Consider the following 16,876-nt stretch of genomic DNA (forward strand, 5'->3'; position numbering starts at 1 on the left):
TCTTTTCTTTTTCTTATGCCTTATCCCACTTGCTGATATTGACAGCAGAAAAGAAAGTTTAAACATGTACATAACGCAAGAAAACAGTCACCGAGAACTAGGCCTGTATTCTCTATATTGAAATCGTGTTGTATTCTGTGATTACGCTGTGGTCTGTAGAAGGCAAAACAAGTTTAGATATTACATGAAGAGTAATGGATGGATTACAGGGAGATGCAAAGAGGCCTAAGAGAGACCCTCATGACAACTTGAGGTAGAATTAACTTGACTGCGTGGAATTCATTGGAGTTCAAATGGGTTTTTGCACGGGCTGTGAGCGTTGGCTTGGTTTTTAGCTTCTATTTTCTACTCTTCAGTGAGATTGCTGGAGATGCTTGTTCCAAGCACAAGATCCAAAACACAGAGACTGTGATCACTTTCCAATGAAAAAGTCTCAGACTAAGACACTGGGGACTTTGGAAAACCGCAGTCCTGGGTTTAGCCTTTTACACCACCTACTTTCAGGGTGTCTGAAAAATCTGGCAATGGTATCAACGAAGACCTGACAACACATCCCACACCTCCACCCTTAGGGACTAGAGGGACTTGTTCAGAGGGGCCTCCTGGCCCACTGCCAGAAACATTCTTGCTTCTCCAGTAAGTTGTATAATGTGTCTTTTGGCTTATATTTTTATAAGAAACTCCTCAACGTAGCAAATAAGTGCCAAAATGCAGCCTCAGTAGCTGTATTGTTCTCCAGCAATCACATATATGCAGGGACATTTGTGAATACAAACTGGAAATCACATTGTAAGATATAACTAAAGGGAAGACTTGAGTAACAAAGAGAAAAACAAGAATGAGTGGATGATGAGAATCAGAGAGAAGCATCTGGCTACATGCCACACAGTGCGTATATGTCTGAGACTCCCAAATCAATATGCCCACCGCTTCCTACACACCACAGAGGGGACAAGGACGAATATGGGGGTGAGGACAGAGGGTGCAGTGAGGGGAACACACACAACACTAAAACTTTTTCTCCTAGTTTTTCCCCTTCAGGAAGTTGGACTCTCCAACAACTGCTGTGAGGAATCTTAGTTGGAGGGTGGAACAGATCTTCATACACTATCCAGTCAGTTTCCTCTGTAAAAACCCTTGAGAGGATGTAAAGCCCCTAGCTCTGCCTCTGTTCCACTCCCTAACTCCTGCTCCTCCCCTTCTGAACTGCTCTCTGGACAGTGGCTTCCTCAGTTTTTTTCCCCAGAAAACTAAATGCGAAAAGAAAGCAGCAGCAAAGAGCTGTTACCAAACACTAGTTTCTGTTTTGCTTCCTGCACAGCATCCAGCTTCTTGACAGTAACAAGGGCATAAAGGGTCCCTAATGCTTGCTTTTTAAAAGTGAGAAGGTGAGGGAAAAAGAAAAACTATTTCTTTAAATTCTGTATCATGAAAAATGTAGATTTTCACAGAAAACACTGATGCAACGTCTTTCTTTCCTGAGCAGTTATTTTTATGTAGAAACACTCTGTTGATATCAACTAATTAACTCTCATAAGTCAAAATTTAAAAAGACTGGGAAACTGAGACAAGTAGAGCAGTTTGGCTGATACCCCAAGGAAGGTATGGTTACAGTTGCCTGTCTCCCAGACCACTCAGTCTCCTCTCTACCAGCACTGGGTAAAACACAAGAGCTTTTCCTCATGATCTTTTCTGTTATTTGGTGCACGTTGAGAAAAACTGAGAACCAGGGCACAATGCTTTACGACTACTCTTATCCCAAGGTGGACAGAAGAATTACGCAACCGGTTATTAACTATCCAAACTTTGGCACTCACTTTCTATGCAATTAGTGATGTAAATCTTTAAGTTATATTGATACTTTACCAAAAATATTCTATGAATTATGAAAATAACTGCATTATAGTAACAATTTGGGTCTAGATTTGCACTAAGCAACTCATCTATTTCTGAACTTTATTTGAAATAAATGCAGTAAGAGTGTCGCTGTCTATTCAACTTCCCACAAGAACCCCTAGCAGACAGAGACATTTGAAACCTCACATTTTGTTCATAGTGCATGAGTAATAAAGGTGTGTGAATGCATTTAGTACTCACTCGTTGGCGGTATCTTTCTGACCACAGAACTGCCCATAGCTGTCAGTTGGATAAATCACTTTCCTGGGGTCGCCGTGCACCCAAGCTGCAAATATACACATATCTTTTAATATTTTAATCAAGTGTACACAGTCAATAGTTGAAACTGGCTAGCATGAAAATGTATCACCTCTAATGGGCCATTTTAATCTTTGTTGATCACCACTGATTTGTAGATTTCCTAATGAAAAACTAAAATATAAACCAAACTAAACTGCGGTAAGACAAAGGTATGGACAAATCAGTAAGAAAGCAAACCAGTTCACTTTTTACCTTCAGGGCACACACATCTTCATTCTACCTGAAATATGATGTAATGGGCTTAAAAACTAATAGCTATTAAAAGGGGAAAGAAGAGGAGCTAACTATGTAGACAAAGAGCGTTCAGACAACCACAATGGCATCAAAATTAATGACATTAGCTGGGTGTGTGACTGAATCTAATGGACTCCATCCGCACTAGGAATGAAACAAACTCTCACTTTGTAAATGAAAACATTTCCTGACTTCTCACTTGGCAACTCTCCATTTTGCAGTTATTAGTCCTGCACCTGGCAATTAAATGCTACCGTGAACCATAGTATTGAATGGGAAGAGAGGTTTGTATTGAACTGTTAAACTTCTTTTCTCCACTTCGAAGCAGGATTTCTTCTCCAAGCCATTTTCACCTGCACTATTATTTCCCTTTGAGGATCAAGTACGCTCCAGCTATCACTATTGGTATTGTTATTTCTAAGCTGTAGTGTGCAGACCTGACTAAGCTTCCTTCTTGACTAGCCAATGACTAGCCTTTGAACTGTTCTGACTACTAAGTCTAAATAATGGAAATCTCATTTATTTTTAAGCATCATCTGAAAGTAAGATATAATGCCAGAATATAATTCCATATCACTACTCTGAGCTGACACCCTAAAATCAGGTTGCTAGAGAACTATTAGAAAAGACTGCTGATCTCCTCCCTAACATTTCTTCGTGCTTGTATTATGTGGAAAAGATTACAGGTATTACAAAGATTTTAGATTCAACCTCCCCCCAATGCACTATATACTGAATGTCAGGAGCCCACTTAGCATACACTCCAGGCTTTGATCTATGCAAACCACCTTGAACTTGCTTCTCTGTAATTACCCCATTTTCTCTCAACTTTGTGACATTATACTTAGTCATTTGTGAAACTGTCATTTTCCTCAAGGTCACTTTGGTAAGAATAACAACGCTCAACAATAATGACATGTGCAGTAGAGACAGAATCTATATAAGCTCTCTGAGCAGCAGACTGCAAATGTATTGAAATGTTCAGGACAGATGCACAACATGTCTTCAACGACTTGCAAATAGTTACAGAAAATCTGTAATGCTACCTTTCACCTGGAATGAAAACCTTTTCACCTGGTTACCAAAATGAATCTGCTAGTTAGTTTTCCTGTGTTTTGGAGTTTGGAAATTAACCTGCTGCTTGGTATCAGACACTTTCTGAACATTCAGATTAAACTCACTTCAGATTAACTCTGGTGTTCTGATGCTCAGAGAAAGCTAAAGGGTTTCACCAGTGTTAAACCCCATTAACTTTTTAGTTTGTTAGTCCCTGCTTATTTATTTCAGTAGCATTACTAAGCAGGAACATCTAGGAGGCACCAACTCTCTCTTAGGAATTCCTACAGTTAGTTGATAACTCATATGCGTACACGACATCAGAAAGCAGACGGCTCTCTGGCGATTGCAATGAGTCCGTAGGTTACACCATGTACACTTTCTTTTATCACAACTCTGACAAGAAGGAGTTTTTCTTTCTACTTCCATATGACCTTGCTTTTCCTGCACACAAAAGCCTGGTTGCAAATGGGTCAAGCTCCTATACGGATCTGAACGACCTCTCAGGCCTTACGTGTATGATGTTAATGACTCTCATACATCGCTCTTTTCCCAGCCCCAAAATTAGTTTGACATATTATTAAAGGGACTCATTTTTTGCATTTGACTGTATTTTTTCTTTAACACCAGCAAAGAGGAAGCAGTAGAGATAAGCCCCACAATGCCAGATTCAAAGTACTGATGAGAATTTTGTAGCCAGACTTATACCTGCCTCGTATAGATAATTCAGAAGTAGTCGCTGCTGCTAACAATATCCTTTCCTAAGTAGCACAGCATATTAAACCTGGAATTATTTTTCACTCCTCAGACAAACCTGGGAGAAAGGAGATAAACACTGCAACATGATGTTGGTTGGGTTTTTTTTTTTTCTTTTTGCTATCTCAGTCTTATTCAGGATCCTTCCATAAGAAGGGCCCAGGTGACCCCAGCTCGATTCCTTCAGCCCATTTGGGTGGACCAACACAGACAACAGGGTAAAACTCAGCTCATCCAAAGGGCAGAGCAGTGCATTCTCCTCACATTCCTCTTACTTCTTATACAAAGTCTGCTGAAATACTTCAAAAGGCTGCCTTGGTTCCACTGGGTTTGTATCAATCCTTGGTCTCAAATTTAATCACTTATCTTTTGCGCTGTGCTTCTCAATTATTAGCAGAAATTAGCAGACTATAATCAATGGAACACACTGCTCACTTCCAAACAGAATTTCTGTTCAGATTGTACCTGCTTTGCCATTACCAAATTGTCTAAAGCTACTCCTGCTTGGCAGTAGCTGTCCTGTGTGCCTAAGGCTTCAGTCATGTTTTTAATAAAACACAATTAAAAAGCTTTTAAAAAATAGATTCAGCACACTTTGTGAAATTCCATCTCTTGGATGAGCTGCTGGGTGGATGGATGAAGACACCTCTCAGATAAATTCCAAAGTGAAAAAAAATAATTGGGTCTCATTTACTACATATACATTTATTAATAAACTTAATCCTCTGTCACCTTCTTTGCAAACTCAGAGAAATGACAGTGAAAGAATCCATGTGATAAACACACAATTTTTCTGGCCTAGTCAGTGAAGAATAAGTACCTAATTCAACAGTTCTCACCAAGTGACAAAGGTTATTGTAAGAACCAGCCTGACAGAGCAGCACCATGTTTTGCATGTTGTACTGCACTAATGGTGACTCGCTATCAAGCACTAAATGAAAAGGAATCCAGTCACATAAAATTTTTATTCCAGCATGCTCTGATGCTCATAAGGCTGCAGTCTGAGTGCTGGCACAAACATCTGGGCTAAAAAAGAAAATTAAAGAATAGCTGAACCATATTACACAGCTGATTCAGCCCTCAGAGCAGCGATGTGACATCCTACGACACCGATATAGCATTTTCAGGAGGCCTGCAGTTATGTCAGTCCTTTTATTCATGCGGAGCCAACACGCATGCATAGTATCAAAAATAGCTGATGTCTGTCACTAAATGTCTGTCAGATGCACACCTTTTTTTTCGGTGCTCTATGGGCTATGTCAGTGGCTGTAAAGGCTGGAAAGTGCCCTGTCAAGGAGAAAATGTGATTAGAACAATGGCATCCTGTGATACTTAAAAATGAACTGCAAATCTGTTTATACAATCTGTTTCATTCCCTCTACTGTGTATTTTTGAAAGGGCAGCCTTTCATATCATTATTTTGCTTCCCTTAAAGGCATATTTGTAATATTTTAATGTATGGAGAAATTGACCTGCCAAATTGTTCTTATGGCTTTTTAACACAAGCAATTTACTTATGTATTGAAACAGGTAATAGAACACATGATACAGAATTTGCAAAGCCACGTTGATAACTCTGGTATTGTTTAAGCATCCCTTGGAGCAATACAAGAGTTACCACTTTGAATTAACCCGCCCTCTGGAATGTGAGGCTCCTTTCCAAGAAAATTTACTTGCTGCCTTTTCTGAATTAAAATAATCTAAAATTAAGAGGCTAAACATTTGTAAAGTATCACCCGGATAAGCCTAGAGTCTCTGAAATAAACATGAAGAGTTAAGTCCGTTTGATATGAAGGAAAACTACATGGAATGTTAAATTAGCACACTTAGTTCATCTGTAAAGATAAAAGATTGATAAGAAAGTAAATCATGGAATAGCTATTTCTATTCAGTACAGTCACTCAACAGCAGCTGTCACCGAAGCAGAACTAAGGTGAGTATCAAAAATTGTTTGTTGTCGTCTTTCAAAGAGAACTGATTACCTTTTACTCAGACTACATTTCAGCCCCCCTGAAACATAACACAGTTCTACCTCACTGTTACACAGACACACATATAGCTGAAGCCTATGTGTGCTATACCTACAATACTGACAGCAAAATTTGACTCAGATTTTCAGTCATAGCAGTTCTGCAATGAACCAGCATTTATTGCTTACTTCTCAAGCCAAATTAAACAGGACCCAGAGCAGTAGTCACACTTCTAAAAGAAATTGCAGAAAACTACTTTTTTTTCCCCCTATAATAAGCCATAATTCATGACTAAGGATTGACTTATAATCTATTTTCTTTTAATGTGTTGGACTATATGATCTTCAGAGGTCCCTTCCAACCCCTACCATTCTGTAAACTTCTTTGACTCTCATGTATTTTGTCCAGGGCTGGCCCCTGGAACTGCATCAAAGCTGATCTCATCTTTTCCTTAGAAACAAATTAGAGTTAAAAGAATAGTTGAAGCACAGTGCAAGGAAAGATGAAAAGCAGGGACCACATGGATCTGGATTTGGAGCTGAAAGAAATGTTTCTCGATTGAAAATTCCAATCTTCTCTGTAAGAACGGTAGAAAAAGTCATCAGCTACAAATTTGGTATCTGGTTCCAGGAACACGTTCTAGTTCTAACCAATATTTCATACGGTTTGCAGGAGACAGCTGTTCGGATGCCTTGTGTCCTGTGGGAAAGCACTGCATGTGCAGAGCAGGGAATATGACTAAGTCTCTGTCTCACATCACAGTAACTGCATTGTCTGAGACCACAGACATGAAGAAGCGAGGAACTGGCCGGTCCCCTTCTGCTGCTATCTACTTCTGCAATGTCTAGCAGGTGGGGTTCTTTGGAAACTGCACATACAGAGTTGACATAGAGTTCTAGCAAAAAAAAAAAAAAATAGGAGATATATACAGTGCTGGAAAGAGAGACAAGATCTGGCAGCACAAGAATACTGTACAGCTAGAAACTGCCCATGCTCTCCTGTCCCTCTGTCTGGGCAGCAGCACTTCAGAATACTGTTTGCCTGCACAGGGGCAGTCACCAGTCACCAGAGCATTTGTATGCTCAAGAAAACAGCAAATGTTCCTCTGAGTCCAGCTTCTTCAGCTCTGGCTTTGCATTTGAGCAGTGACTGAAGGAGAGAGCAGGACATCAATGAAGAACCAGTCTATCAGGTAGGAAGAGGAGGACAACAGCACGGACAGGAGAGGGATGTCCTTGGGACATGGCAAACTCCCAGCACCAAGTGGGAGGCATGGCAGGTCTGCAGCAGCTGTGCACAGTCCAGCAGCTGCTGTTCCTTCTTAGGACTAATAAATTATCTCCTTTTCTTCAGCCTGTTTCAGAGCAGGTTTAGTAAGCAGAGATATACACTGCATGTATATTCTGGTAAGTGCGTCTCCGATCTCCTATAACTGGGAGTTGCGTGACTATTTCTGCTCCAAATAGTTTCACAAGTCAAATCAATTTTGGTGTCAATTTGGAATTAAGCAAAGTGGGAACAATTCAATTAGGCCATGAGGGCCTCACATAGGTTCTTTCAGTAATATCTTCAGAACAAAAAGCCTCTTAAAACCAAAGTGTTTACCTCTAACTTTTGCTGCCAGATTAACGCCAAATGAAAGTGATTTTTTCCACCACACTTTATGATAGCAAAATTATAAAACCATGTCATTTTTACTTGAACATACTTAATTTTGAGTTTTTCATCAATAAACACACAGTTTTGAACTCTTCCCTAATTACAATAGACACTGAATGTTAATTTATTTATTTATTGATTGGAAAACTCTACACAGATATAAGCAAAAGGGACATCCCAGTTAAAAATTGTAACATTCATAAAGTTGCCTCCCCTGGGTATGAGAAAGCGCTACTATACCTGCATTTACTTACCCACAATTCCTAATGCAATGTAACCCAGAATGACGACTATGAAGATCACACAGCAAACAGTGTCTGTACAGTGCCTAGGGACAGAAAGAAGCACTTTTTAAAAATAAGGTGTCTAATATGACCCTTTGAAAACACCGAGTGTCACAGGGTATTAAACATCTGAATGTCTGCATCCGCACTTAGTAGAAGTCTTACTCACAACATCACATTTGAGGTGTAAGGCCCTGCTTTCGCAGCAAGAACAGCAAATAAATGTGTATGCCTTTTGCACTGTAGACAGCAATAAATACATATTGAACAACAGGTTTAAATATTCTTAAAACAAGTAATACCTTACAGCATTGAATCCATGAGATCACTTATGGTATTGGCCACTACAGGACATCTGCCTCAGCGTGTCCGTAACGCTGGTATCAAATATTGCCAATGATATGATGAAAGAAAGATTCAGCACAACTTACTTGTATTATAAATAGCTTATGAATAGAAGAATAGCAGCGTGAAATGAAAAAAGCCTATACACAACTACCCCTGATCTCAGCGCAAAATTCTGACTCAGCTGCTACACCTCATTTAATACAACCAAAATATGCTCTAGGGAGAGGAAAAAAACGCCCAACATATTGTGAAGAGCCATACCTTCTCTTACAGACAAGCAATCAAAGAACAGCACTCTCCAGTCTGAAAACTGAGCCAGTGAGAAAAGAGAGTACTCAATTAAATTATTGTCTTCTACTTATTGGTCTGCATATTAAGTTCACGCAGGCAGAGGAATGGAGATGTAGACCGCTAGACTGGTTCTTCTCCAGTGTCTGACCCTGGCCAGAGCCGTTCGAGGAGTGCCATCGCTATGACGCGTGACACTCCCAAGCGGACAGGTCAGTGCCTGCTCGTGGCGACCACCGGCCCCACGGCTCCGGCCGGGGCAAGCAGTTCTCTCCTTCACAAGCCCTTGTTGCTGAAGGCCCGTGGAAGCACAGCAGTTACTGTCTGACAGGCCTCTGCAGGCCTCACTGGTTAAGAAACATTTGCAGCTAATGGTCTTGACAGGATTTAATTAACAAAGGAGTGAATTAAAAGTGTGTGCTGCCCAGAGCCTCCTCATCCGAAGGATTTCAATCGCTGTTGTCATTTGCCATGCCCTGCCTATCTGGCAGAGTTCTGGTGAAGAAGGGCTGTACGATCATCGCTGACGGCCCCAATCAGAAGGGTTGGTGTGTCAGCACGGCCGGTGCTGCTGGGGCTGTCCCCGGCCGCGGGACCCAAGCCCATCCTGTGCCACGTCTCTGTGACCGAGGAGGGAGCAGCCACCACCTCGTGAGCACCAGCGCCAGCCTCCCGCTAGAGCAAAGGGCCTTCATGAAACGAGCGATGGTCATCTCTGCTTGCCAGGCCATGGCAAGGAGCCCAGCGGATGCAAGCTGCATCTCACCAGTAAAAGCATTCTTCTAGTCCAAATCCAACTGACACACAGTCATTTTTAGCATCTACCATTCCTTCCGTTTTCCAAACCACGTCTCCTCTTACAGAGAACCGTTATTCTTTAGCATAAAGGAGATAAAGAACGCAGATCCTTTAAACAGTTGGAGAACTTGAAAAGTTTATCCAGGTGTGGAAAAGGAAAGAAAAATCCTGTACACTTCTCTAGAGGGACAGGGTTTTAGCATCTCACCGAAATAAATTTTTAGTGAGGCCAAGGTGGTACATGATTCAAGGTCAATATGACAGTGATCTAAGAAAGGACAACTGCTTAAAGCAGAAGAAGTGATGCTAAAATAATGCTGCTTGTTTTCCCAGCCTCTGTTCAGAAGCAGTTCTGAGACTGCTCAAGCTTGGCTCTCACCCCATCAGAGCCCTTTTTAAGAGGTACAATATTTAATTCAAGATGTCTCAAGAGAAATATGGCACCGTAAGTACCTTAATTACAACTCCTATAGTCTCAAAAACCTCTTCCAGTCCAATTCTCACCGGTCTCATTTTATGATACCTAAATGAAATTAAAGGTTATACCCATTTGCACTAAAGCTTCCTTTTAAAGTTTTGCGGAGCCACCATGAGCAAGTACCCATAAACTCTCTACGAGAATGCAGGAATTTTTCTTCTTTGTAATACACAAACTTCTGTACAGCACCTAGTAAAACTCACTGTTGCCAAGTATTGCTGTTATATAAGTATTTAAAAAATATATAAGAAGTAGATAAATCTGGCTGGAGCACCTCTCCTATGAAGACAGGCTGAGACAGTTGGGGGTGTTCAGCCTGGAGAAGAGAAGGCTCCAGGGAGACCTTTTAGCAGCCTTCCAGTCCCTGAAGGGGGCCTACAGGAAAGCTGGGGAGGGGCTGTTTGCAAGGGCATGTAGCGATAGGACGGAAGGGCAATGGCTTTAAACTAGAGCAGGGTAGGTTTAGATTAGACATTAGGAAGAAGTTCATTACAATGAGTGTGGTGAGACAAGCTGCCCAGGGAGGTGGTGGAGGCCCCATCCCTGGAGACATTCAAGGCCAGGCTGGATGAGGCTCTGAGCAACCTGATCCAGTTGATGTCCCTGCTGACTGCAGGGGGGTTGGACTAGATGGCCTTTAAAGGTCCCTTCCAACCCAACACATTCTATGATTCTATGAAATCCTCTTTTGAGCGGCTTCAGAAAATTTTGAAATAGTTTGTACAGACTAATTGTTATTCATACAAAATCATTGCTTAAATAGTACAGGTGAAACCCTGGCTCCATTTAATATCACTGTTAGCTCAAGTAGCTCACTTTCAGTGAGATCATAATATTACCTCATAAATACAACACTCCACAGGAAAGGAAAAAAATTGTAAAACATCATAAATGAATAAATTAAAATAACTCTGTAAAGATACAAGGTTATACTGCGAAGATTCTGGGCGTTTCCAAAGTTGCAGGAACTGTAACAATGGCAACTGCCTCTTCATAAATGGGAGATATTGGAAGCCCATGCTTATTACTGAAACTTAATGAGAAATTATCCAGCCATGCTTTGACTGAAAACAGATTTGATATGATTTTTTTCAAAATAAGAAGGTGATCTGTTATGGCAAATCTGCTTTTTCGGTTTGTTTTAGGCTAATGAAGCAGAGTAAAATCACTCAGGAGACTGAACTGTTAAACTGAACCCTAAAGAAGATGGATTAATGGAAATACGGTTATGAGAATAGGAACTGAGGCTACTGATTATCATACAGGCTCTATAATCTTTCTTACAGACAGTGCTATCATACTTTTATATAATAATTATGTGTAAACATTCAAGGATTAATGAGAAAAAGCACTTTACATTTCTTATGGTATAGATGATAAAAATATTAAAAATGCTAATAGCCAGTACTGGAAATTTTGATGTTTTTTAGTTCCATAATCTGAATCAAAAACCAGTGTGTCTATGTATTTGAATACAGGAGTTTCCATAGAGATAAACTGCTGATAAAACCATCACATTCATCATTTTCAGATAACGTAATAAAAGACCTTCATTTGGTTAAGTGCACAGTTCAGGCTCCCACATCACATTTTACTGCTTACTGCTGTCACTTAGCTTAATTTATGGTGCCTGATTTGCTTTCCACCCTCTCTCAGAAGCACACTGCCTCCTTGGCTTCTCCTGCCGCATTACACATGGCGGCGCACGCAAACAATACCCTGCGCATGTGCAATGGCATCCTAGCAAATACATGAATGCAAAGATAAAATCATCTGCACACAGGATTAGTGCATAAAAGCCATTTATTCACTGACAGTTCATGCACTTAATCGTTAATGACCGACTAGAACCTCTCTCTGTTTGGCAGTTTCACGCCCAATCTGTCACAACTGCAATTTCACTCAAGATGCTGCACCAGCAATAAACTACAATGTTTATTAGTTAAACAGCACTAGCAGTAGATTAGCACCTACAAATAGTGCAACCACAGAGGAAAAACACGGCTCAAGAAGTTCAGAGCGTGAGTTTCAGGTTACCACCGTCAACTCTGCTGACAGATTAAGGTGACCACTACTGTCCTCACTTCCAAGTTTCTCCTCCCTGCTTGACCAACAGCTTGGGTTCTGAGACTTCCCCAAATCGCGTGGTGCCAAGGTGATGTTATACAATATATATGCCACACAGTGCCATGAATAGCCCCGAGGACCCCTTTCTTCACTGGGGCTGAACTGAGAAGAAAGATCTGCTGTTCAAATGGGTATTTCCATCAGCACAGTGACATTGAGGGCATCGTCCTGCGCGCCTGAATAAATGTGCAGGGAGCCCATAAACTAAATGTTTGCAGAGAAAGTTCCTTTCAAAATCCCCCCATGAATGGCCACTTCTACTGCGGAAGCCAAAACTGCACAGAAAAAGATATTTATACAAGTTTTCGTTACAAGCTGGTTTCCATCATCTTAATTTCTGCGTTTTCTTAATGAGTACAACTGACCTGCACTGGCCTGCATGGATTTACTAAGTTGATATGTCTTAGTTATAGGCACCATGCTTAAGGAAGTATTGTTTAGTTCTGGAAAACTCAAATTCGGATATCTGCAAATGAGCAACATCTGTAGACACTGTTTACCCCAACCCAGAAGCACGAAACAAGGACTCAAAGAAAACTGTAGGTTTCCCCACTCATATTAGCAAGTGCATGGCACATTATGATAACATAGACAACAACAAGTAACAAAACATATAAGGACTAACAAAATACCAGTAGCAAGAAAAATGATTTTATATTCTACCAACATTTTTCTGTGGTAGACTCTTAGTGTAGTCTAAGTAACATCTTTAGCATGTTATTTAGTTTAAAAAGTACAAAGGATAATTTACATGTCAAAATTGTTTATTATTTCAATATTGACCACAGTATCAAGTGATCTGCCATGCAGATATCTATCGGTGACACATTTATATTTGTGAGAAGGTGAAGTCTGTATTGCTAGTTAAAGTCAGGCATTTTTATTAGTTTTTTTCAAACTCTTAGAGAAGATAGCTAAATGGTTATGGAAATTTACTAATACTCAATTTGCATGAAAATCATTAAATAAATTTTCTAATAAATAAATAAATCCATTAAATAAATTTTCTAATCACAGAGGAAACGGTGATCTTTGTCTTAACCAGAACACTGAATTTCTAGAAAGATGTTGAACAATTAAAGATAGTCCAGGAGGTGTCAGGAGTTTTTAAAACATAACAAGGAAAAAACCCTACAATGTGTCTAACCAGCAAGAGGAATATGAGAAAAATCCAAGAAACTACATAGAGGAGGGAGAAAAATAACCAGGGGCAAGGGAAAGAGTTAAGACAAGCTCCACAAAATTGGAGGTAAGTCAGGATTTAATAATTTGATTTTGCCAAAGCAGTTTAGAAAAATATGCCATGATTGTATTGACTGCATACGTTCCCTTACTGGAATTTAGGGAAAGATGGCTTGGAGGAAATTTCTGCCTTTGAGGAGTCAGAGATAGCTTAGACTGAAAATACAATGTGCCAGATTTTGCCTCATATGAACTCACTTAAAGCGATCGTCACCTCTGGTGTCAGGCAGGTATACATCTCCAGCTCAGACTGACAAGGAACACCAGGAGTTTCTGTTCTCCTCCAGAAAGTTGTCTACCAAAACTCCTGCCACATCATTTTGAGCTGAGAAGTTGCAGAGCTACCACTTCAACCTGTAAGCTTACTCCCTTGGTGGATACTATATATAAAATCTTACAAGTACCTTCTGGTAGCAATGTACATAGATGAACACTTAATAACATCCCTAACTATCACTTAAATTCACTCCTATACACAGTGCATACAAAGTCTCACTGGCAGTATCATAAACACACTTCTCAAATTAGGATCAACTCCCTAAACAAACATTTCCATTTATTTCTAAAATTATTAGTTTTCAGAAAGAGAAAGAATAAACACATCTTGCGAAGACGAGAACAGTGTGTATGTGCAAGTGAGAGTACCACAAGGCTGCAGTCTTCTTCTCTGTCATAAATTTTCTGCTGAGAAAGATAAAACTGATAAATAACTTGTGGTTCTCTAATTTACTCTTCTCACAAAGGATAGGAAATGCTAGTTTAGAACATATTCTCTACGTTACATCTGGAAAAACACTGACAAATCGCCCACGATTTCTTAGATGCTTTCTGAGCGATTCCACTCTGCTTGTGAACTACTGAACCTTCTAAGAGGTGACAGACCTGCTCTCATCTGCAGCACTGACTAGTACGCGAAGTGAAGTCAAGCCACATTGTTCTGGCAGGAGGCTTTGCAATAAAGTATGATACAGTAAAATATAATAAATAACAAAGCGAGATACAATCCACTATTTCAACCCATATTTCCACTGTACACTAACGTTTCTATGGAGAACAGAGGCAGACAGGCTTGAACACTGCAGAACGAGAATGAAAACTGAAAGGACTGCAGTATGTAATCATACCAATAAAAGACATAATCTTGATAACATCATCTTGTATCTTCATGAGCTGGTTGGCTCAGAGTCAACCAATGCAGCCATTGCATTTTAATCCTTTTCAATAAAGAGATGCTTGCCTGAAACCACACCCCAACTCCAATACCAAACCATACTCCAATACCATACCAAACTCCACACACAGCCCCCTTGAGAATGATGGTACTAGCAAAACACCGTACACTTTGCCTTGCTAGACGCTCCTTTTACCCACCATTGCCCAACACTTCAGACACTTGCAACAGCTCTGTTCTATTTAAAAAAAAAAAAAAAAAAAAAAAAAAGGTTGAGATAACTGAATCTCCTTGCAAAGGATCCATCTGACAAAGATTGTGGGAATAACCCATTCTTTAATAGACATTAATACACAATTATTAAGACCTGGCTTTCTGTTTCTCAGTTTTCCAGGCTTTCAGTGGTTTGGGGAATAGCTTGGTGCTCAACAACTTCAAAACATCGTATCTGCTCCACGGCAGCTCCAAAACCGCATCAGCCTCAGCAGTCTCCATGATGGGATGGGACCTTTTCCTCCTCAATGCAGATATGTACAATTTGCAGCCTATCATCTCCCTAGAAACTTCTCCATTTTTAAAAAAATGAAGACAAAATTTTCCCTGACCAATGAAAACTGACAACGAAATTAAAAGCAGGACAAATTATTTTATCAGCAGAAAGCAAAGACAGTTGTTTCCCCATCCACGCTGTACACAGAGTTACGCCCATTATGGCAAGGCAAACAAACAGCTCTGTCCCCACCCACGTATTCATTACTAGCACTCATTTGTCTGGACAACATATGCTTTCAGATTCTGAGTATCTCTTCTCCTACAGAAATGCAGGAAGCCCCCAAAGTCAGAAACAAATCAAGGAAGATGCCCATTTTCCTCCTGTTCAACTCTTCGGAATATCTTCTGAGAAGGCATTTTGTCATAGGAACTAGATAGTCTTTATTTGCTTGAAAGACTGTGTAGTCTCATTCATTTAATCGTAGTAACTAGAAAAAGGAATTCTAAAAACTCAGTTCATTCACTGCCTTTAAAATTTAATAATAATCTTAACCTATTTCAAGGGCACGTCTGTAGCGTACTGCACAGTACTGCACTGATGACCCCAAAAGGCCAGGCAAGTCACTGGGTATTGTGCAGAAATGGTAGGTTGAATCTAAATCCAAGTACACCCCATTGCAAAGTATGCTCAATAAAGTATCAATGCAGCTACCCCTGCCTTACAGTCTACTGTACAATGAAGCCATACCCTTAATATTTAGGGAACTGATTTTTTTATATTTTTTCCAACAATAGTAACTCACCAAAGCACAATAAAATGTACCGGACACATGTGGTATAGCAGTGTTGTATTGTATTCATTTGGTTGTGTTTTAAAGAAGCTGCTGTGGAATGTACAAATAGAATAGCACACTATATATACGTATACTTGGAATTGCAGAAGCTGTCACAGCAACTACACAGATGTAACAGCAAACCACAGTGCCAGAACGGTGCAAAACTAGATACTAACTGTATCGCACAGTACCAGTAAAACCAGGGGAAGTCCTGCTGGCATACAAACCAGTTTCACCACTCCTCACGCACCAGAGGGAAAGGCACAGTAATAGATGGCTCTAAAATACCATTAAACTGCAATACTTGAGGATCCAGCTCCGCAGGGCACAGTGCCGCAGGCAGTCTCGCTCACTTCAGAGACTCTCTTCACACATGTAAAAACCGTTCCCCTCCAGTGAGGGTCCCAGGGCCGAGCTGCTCCAGCAGCCAGCCACATCCCCGACAGGACTTCCCTGCTGCCACTGTTCAGGCAGCACCCAATTTCTGCCAGGGATTCACCCCTGCTGGCCACCCACAGAACTCTTGTAATGATGCACACCACGCACCACTTAGTTCTGGAGAGAACTAAATAAATCCCTTGGTGAGGTGACTGCAGAAGCAGGTAAACCAGCTGCAAACTGACGAACAGAGTGTGCCAGGGTTCCATCCTGTGCTGTATGGGAAACAAGACAGATCGCACCAGATGGCCGTGGCACCCCAGGACTTAACAACGCCTCAAACGGTCCTGCTTACAGCAGCACAAGGTAAGACAGCAGCTACTAGACAATATGAAGCATATAGAATTGGCATTCAAACAGAACGAATTTACGAGCACACAGCCAAATATTCCCCAGTAATCATGCATCCTCAAGTCCGGTAAGGACTGTCTTCTGGATTTAAAAGAAATGCAGAATCAAATTCACAAGTTTTGTTAATAAAT

At 40.5% G+C, this 16,876-nt stretch overlaps 1 protein-coding gene across 1 annotated transcript in view; it reads right to left on the reverse strand.

Annotated features, from left to right (window-relative positions):
* Positions 1-16,876, reverse strand: part of SLC44A5 (solute carrier family 44 member 5) — a 91,986-nt gene that overhangs the window by 32,713 nt on the left and 42,397 nt on the right. Inside the window, exons 3-4 of the mRNA XM_054212512.1 lie at positions 8,147-8,220; positions 2,098-2,182 (exon numbers count right to left, since the gene is read on the reverse strand). Of these exons, the coding sequence (XP_054068487.1) occupies positions 2,098-2,182; positions 8,147-8,220 (159 nt within the window). The remainder of the gene's footprint in view (positions 1-2,097; positions 2,183-8,146; positions 8,221-16,876) is intronic.

This window comes from Rissa tridactyla, chromosome 8 (genome assembly GCF_028500815.1).
Source record: "Rissa tridactyla isolate bRisTri1 chromosome 8, bRisTri1.patW.cur.20221130, whole genome shotgun sequence".
NCBI lineage: Eukaryota > Metazoa > Chordata > Aves > Charadriiformes > Laridae > Rissa > Rissa tridactyla.